This window comes from Arachis hypogaea, chromosome 17 (assembly GCF_003086295.3).
Source record: "Arachis hypogaea cultivar Tifrunner chromosome 17, arahy.Tifrunner.gnm2.J5K5, whole genome shotgun sequence".
Taxonomy (NCBI): domain Eukaryota; kingdom Viridiplantae; phylum Streptophyta; class Magnoliopsida; order Fabales; family Fabaceae; genus Arachis; species Arachis hypogaea.
In genome coordinates, this window is record NC_092052.1 from 78,355,235 (window position 1) to 78,361,697 (window position 6,463).

The 6,463-nt window shown below is 30.5% G+C and overlaps 1 protein-coding gene across 1 annotated transcript; it reads right to left on the reverse strand.

The window, feature by feature from the left end:
• Positions 1 to 1,538: 1,538 nt before the first annotated feature.
• Positions 1,539 to 6,164, reverse strand: LOC112763449 (probable serine/threonine-protein kinase PBL25). The gene is made up of 5 exons (XM_029294634.2): positions 5,345 to 6,164; positions 4,496 to 4,716; positions 3,840 to 4,029; positions 2,863 to 3,254; positions 1,539 to 2,084 (listed from the first exon to the last, which is right to left on the reverse strand). Exons 1-5 carry the CDS (start codon positions 5,490 to 5,492, stop codon positions 1,695 to 1,697), a joined length of 1,341 nt encoding a protein of 446 aa, XP_029150467.2. The 5' UTR covers positions 5,493 to 6,164; the 3' UTR covers positions 1,539 to 1,694.
• Positions 6,165 to 6,463: the final 299 nt, after the last annotated feature.

Here is a 6,463-nt window from a genome sequence, read left to right on the forward strand (position 1 = left end):
CCTTCTGTGCGTATGCATAAGTTGAGATTAGTTTGTGTACGAACAAGTCTTGACCCGTGACTTCATTAGAAAATCACGTGGCTCGCGATTTCGGTAGCTTTTTGGCCAAATTCTCCAAGGTCTGAAGCTTATATGGAGGGGTTAGCAAGCGGGCAACATACCATACAACCATACAACATTTTAGATAGTTTTAGGGAGCTTTAGTATTAGTTTTTCTTAGGATCTCTTTCAACCCTTTTAGGGTTTAATTAGGATTTATGTTAGAAGTCTGGTTTTTGTGAGAGTAAAGTGAGGTGAGACAAAGAGTGTCACTGTCATTTGACTAATTAATCGAAACCAAAGGATGTATACGCCATCGTTTCACTCACAGTCTCTAACCCAAAAAAAGCATCATTTTAATGCTAATGTGTACCTTAACGTGTCATGTTAGCCTGTCAACAAAAGATGTGATAAAAAGATTAATATGGCTAATTTAAAATCTTTTAAGAATAGATTTGATTAAAAAAATCTTTCTAGTTCCTCCACCACATTTGAGTTTTCCACACTGTAAGACACATCACAGCTATCATTAACACTGCCAACAAAAGAAGTGATAAAAAAAATTAATATGACTAATTTAAAATACGCCCGGACCACCCTTGCTAGGAAGGCTTTCGATACTTCACCTTGAAAATCACTTGTTGGGCCGTTGTGGGCAGCTCTTAACCAACAAGGAGACTTCAGAGAGAAGACACCATATCCAACTCAAAACCTTAAGGTATTAAATTAATGAGTCTCTCAACTTATAAACTCCCCACTCTTCCTTGTTTTCTTTGATCTGGGATTAACTTCATGCACTACTCACATTTGCAACATTAACAATAATAATTACGGTCAAATACATTATATTTTTTTAACATTTTCTCAAATATCACCTTTAAGAAATTTGGTTTCATTTTTCGTTTATGGATCAAAATTTGGGATTAAATATCTTAAGGGGAATGGATCCTCTCAATTTTTTTTTTACAATTGAGGGAGTAAAGTGTAAAGTGTGATCTCCCACCATTAATTTTATAAGTGGGATCAAGAATAAATATGAGAAAGAGAGCAATGAAGAGTTAGAGATCACACTTTACACTCTCAATTTTTTTTAACAATTGAGAGAATCCATTCCTATTAAATAAGAGTATGCCTATATATGTTTATCTACTATATTCTCCTTTTTTAGTTTTTCAAATGAGAAAGGCTAAAAAATTAATTTTTATTTAATTAATATTAATCAATTATTTTGTAAAATTTATAATTTTAGATTTAAAATTAGTGACTTATAATTTATTGTTAGAATTTAAAATAAATAAAATAATTATAAAAAGTTAGGTGATATTATAAAAAAAAAAAAAAGTTGACATTTAAACGTTGTTTTTTGTTTTCAATTTCCAACCGTTTAGGGGCGGGACACAATAAGTGCCTTGAAAGCTAACTACAAGTATTTAATACAAGTGCCTCCCTCTGTCCAAAAAAAAAAAAAGCAAAAGAACAAGTGCCTCCATATAGATAGATAGCCACAAACAAATTGGTACAAGTTTATTATAACTAAAGAATGTGTTGATACTACATACTTATTGTGTAGTCGTAGTGTGAATTAATTACAATTACAATTTAGAAAGAGGATCCACACTTTCACGGCAAGGTGATAGATCAGAGCAGTATGGTTCCTATTTCCTTGTGTTATTGGAAACCCATTCAATGGCATCAGCCACAACTCTTTGTCGCTCAGCAATGCTATCATCATCCATTAAGTTAAAAGTGATCGTACTGCCCGCCGCGGCACCAACGACGTCTGTTCCTCGCTCTAGTGGCGGTGACGGCATGTCAATGGGTGCAATTCTGATATTGTTATTCCCATCCTGGCCTACTGGGGTTGTTCCTAGGAAGCTGAGGGCAGTTACAACATCACTGATTAATGGCCTCACTGATGGTTCTTCATTGAGGCACATGGCTGCTACTGCAACTGCTTGGTGTAATGATCTCATTGGGTAGTTTCCTTCTAGAAAGGGATCTGCTAGTTCTGGGTATCTGCTTGGTTCCTTGAATATTGGATATGCCTGTTTTTGTTTCATTTGAATGAATTTTTTTTATAAAATTTCATATCCAGATTGGCGGTAAAATTGCTGTTCATGTTCTTAATGAAGTATAACTAAAAAGTGTTAGTTGCATACTTAGTAGTTTATTTTCTAAAAATTGTTACGCTCCCTATTTTTTCTAGACATTATTAATATCTGCTAACTAAAACTTTGTATTTCTCAAAATCAAAATCATTCTACATACAACTTCGTTTGCATAGCACAATAATCATACAAGCATCGGACCATTATTCTTTCAATTAAAATCCAACAAAATCCATAGCTGGTTTAGACTTATTCAGGACTATTAAACATTGAAAAATTAAAATATTATATAGATACTAAAATCAGTTATTAAAATCAAACTATCATGTATTTATTTATAAATATATGTATTTTTTAATTTATTTTTAATGTATATTTTATATTTTAACATTTACTTTATATTAGTAATTAATTTTAGTATACATCTAATATAATTGTAGTTACTATTTATATTTTTCATTTATTTTCTATGTATATCCTTTTTTGGAATTTTTTAATAAGAATATTGGAAAAAATATATCATTTTATTCTAGAAACAAGACTTTTAGAAAAGACAAATTAATAAATAAACTAAAAATCAAATCGATGGTAAAAATTTGCCTTAACAATTTTCTGTTAAAAGTGACCATTTAACAAACTTATCAAAAACACTAAAAGAACTGATGTTGTGCATACGTATATGAATCGCAAAAAGAATATGAATATGGAAACTCACCCAGGCAACTAGATTTTGCTCCCTTGCTGGTCTAGTATTATCAATGGCTCTCCTTCCGGTGATCAATTCGAGCAACACAACGCCGAAACTATAGACATCTGATTTTACTGTAAGCTGCCCAGTTCTTTGATACTCGGGAGCGCAGTATCCATAAGTTCCCATCACTCTTGAAGACACATGAGTCTTGTCCCCTGTTGGTCCAAGCTTTGCGAGTCCAAAATCTGATAATTTTGCATTGAAATCCCTATCCAGCAAAATATTTGAGGATTTTAAGTCACGGTAGATCACTGGTGGATTGGCTTTGTCGTGAAGATATTCTAACCCTTTTGCGGCGTGTAATGCTATTTTCATTCTTTTGAACCAATCTAGTGGCTTTTGTTGTGGAAGAAGATCTGCATGAAATAATTTTATGCTAGAATGTTTGTTATAACTTATAATGGTGTTTTATAAGCCAGTGTATTGTTTTTCTTGTTAAGAAAATATGCAATACTGGAATAAAATTTTCTTCGTTTCTAAAGTATATTTAATGTGGTTTATAAAAAGTAGTTATAATTGATTCATTTTGTAATGTATGTAACTTTCAATTATTATAAATGAAAATGAATAATTGCAATACATATTAAATGTAACAAGAGCATACAAAAATTTCTCTTGCTACTTGTGACTATACATACAATGCAATAATAACTAGGAAAATATTGAAATAACAAATTCATTCAGAATTAAATTCCCATAAAATAATGATTTACTATGTATTTAGTTTTATTAAAAAATTTATGATACAAATATTTAATCATAGTTTTTTTATAAATTAACAAAAAAATTTAATTTAGTCTACTTAGTTTCTTAAAAGTAAAATTATATGAATAAAGTATGTTATTAGATTACTATAATGAACTGTATCAATGGAAACATTACTATTTATTAAAACATTTTAAAATGTGAACAATAAAAATGAGACGAGGAGAGAATCTTACCGAGAAGATGGTCCTCAAGAGATCCCAATGGCATGTACTCGTATACTAATAGTCTTTGATCTCCATCAGCACAATATCCAATTAGATTCACCAGATTCTCATGGTGTAACAAGCTCAACATTAACACTTCAACAAGGAACTCTCTGTTCCCTTGCAATCCATTCCTGTCAAGTTGCTTTACAGCTACTTCCTGTAGTTAATTAATTTAATAAGAGAACAACTAGGGAATCAAAAATATATCAGCTAAAAATCAGCTAAAATGTGTTTGAGTTCCATGAAAAATTGGATTTTGGTTTGTCTCCGTGATCTCAGGAGCAGTTTTCAGACATATTATTCAAAAAGTGATTTTAATTAAACGGTTTTGTTTACTTTTTGGCTGGTTACATTTTGGTTCCATATATTTTTTCATTTAATAATTAATTTCACAATTAGAAATCAATTTTCTTTTCATATAAAATACTAAAAAAGACGAAACGTATATAATAGTGAGCAACTAAATAAATGAATAGAGATTCACCAACATTACGGGTAAGTTTTATTATACTTCTATCATTAGTAAATAAATATTTAATATTATGAATTTTATCAATTTAGTAAAGGTTTATAAAATTTTGAAGTGAAAATATATTCAATATACAAAGAAATAATGATCTTACTTGGTTTGTCTTTTCAAGTCGTCCTCTATAAACCCTACCAAATCCACCTTCCCCAATTAGGCACTCCTGCCTGAAGTTCTTTGTAGTAGTAGCTAATTCACGAAAAGTGAACGTTTGTGCAGCAATGTTATTGCTTCCTGTGTCTTTGTTTCCTTCTTTGTTTAATATTTTAGATTCTGTTTGTTGGCCTCCCCTTGCCTTGTTCTGATAATTATTATTATCTGCACAACATTAAAATGAGTATTATACGGCACATTGTGATCCTTGTGGTGTTATTTTTTTGAGTGTTTGTAACTAAATTTGAGTTCGTTATGGCTATTATAGTCCATTTTAGCGTTGATATATGCCTTGTGGCCCGTTTTGGTTCTCATGAAGTTAGTCAAGTTACAACCAAAATTAAGTGGAAACCAGAATCTCACTGTAAATTGCTATATGATGTGGTTGTAGACCGTAGTTTAAAACATGGATTATGTTTGTACATAGTACAACAGCAACAAGTCTCACAATGAAAGATAGGCTACATGGATCAAATGGTTTTGTGCTCTATAAATAAAAGATTGTAATAATACTTATAATATAGATTTTTTCTAGAAGCCCTCATCAGAAGAAAATTAGGTAGATGATATGATGATGAAAACATATAAGATATAACTTTATTTGTGTTAATGTTAACGTCCATTCAAGAAATTCTAATACTACGTCCCTTTTTTATACATGATAATTCAAGGTATCTATTTGTAATAAAATAAACGAAAAAGTATAATAAATCAGGGAAAGTAACGATAAGAAATGACAATTGTATCATATATATCCATGGTACATCAAAATGAATAAACGTTAGGTTCATACTTTGATGATGATGATGATGATGTTTGGCTACTTCCTTGAGAGGTTGATGAGGCGTTTCTGCTTTATGGTGTTGATTATTATGATCACTCCTCCTTGACCTCTTTTCTGTCTTCTTTTCATGGCTTGAAAAACATGAAAAGCAACTCATTATTTCTCTAACCTCTATTTGATTCAGATATATAACTCAATCTGGAAAACTTAAACAATGAATATATCAAATTATTTGGATCTCTTTTTAAAATCCTAGACTAGAGATCCATAATAATTGCTAGCTGCCTTTCCTCATCTAAATCTCTGTTCTGACAAAAAAAGGTGCTAAAATTTCAAGTTGATTTGAAAATTGGAGAATGAAGAACTTGGAGATCCTATATAGTTTGGACTGTTGGTTTCTTTATCTTAGAAACCATGTAAAAAAGGAAGCACCAAATTAAAACAAAACAAAACAAACAAAACGGACAAAATAGGAAGGGTATCAATGTATTAAAGGACAACCCGATTGAATAAGTAAAATCCAATTATCAATCAACAATATCTAACTAAATTCTGTGTTACCAACGTGGACCTAACAACTTATGTAACAAACTGCACTAAAGATTGAAACGGGGAAACCATGGAAGGAGAAGTGGGTCAGGTCAGGACGTCAGGTCAAGCATGTTGATGTAATTTTATGGTTTTAGCGCATAAAATGGCGATGAAAGAGGGAATAAGTTGTGGATTTTGGATATGCATGCAAACTGCTATGGAAGAGAAGAAGAAAGAGAGAGATATGAGAGGATTAGAGGTCATGATTTTTTTGAAAGATTCAACAAAAGATCTCAGTATTTTAAAATTATTTTTTATATTAAATTATAAATCTTAAATTTTAAATTCTAAAATTTAAATTCAAAAATAAAAAAACCTAAAGTTTAACTCTAATAAATTCTAAATCTTCAAAAACATGAATTAAGAATTACAAAATTAATTAATGTTAATTTATTAAAAATTGATTTTTCATATTATTCTTTCTTTATATATAGAATTTCTATAGCTTTTGTTTTAATAGTGTAAATACAAATTAAAATTTGAGTAATTACCCAAATCAGTCTCCAAAGATTTTAAAAGCAGACATTTTAGTCTCCA

Bases quoted from the DNA above. Each gene is read 5' to 3' on its own strand.
- LOC112763449 (XM_029294634.2), bottom strand. From the start codon at position 5,492: ATGAGTTGCTTTTCATGTTTTTCAAGCCATGAAAAGAAGACAGAAAAG. The intron at 3,255-3,839 runs GTAAGATTCTCT...TATTTCATGCAG, and splicing joins TCTTGAGGACCATCTTCTCG to ATCTTCTTCCACAACAAAAG. The intron at 2,085-2,862 runs GTGAGTTTCCAT...AAACAAAAACAG, and splicing joins AGCAAAATCTAGTTGCCTGG to GCATATCCAATATTCAAGGA.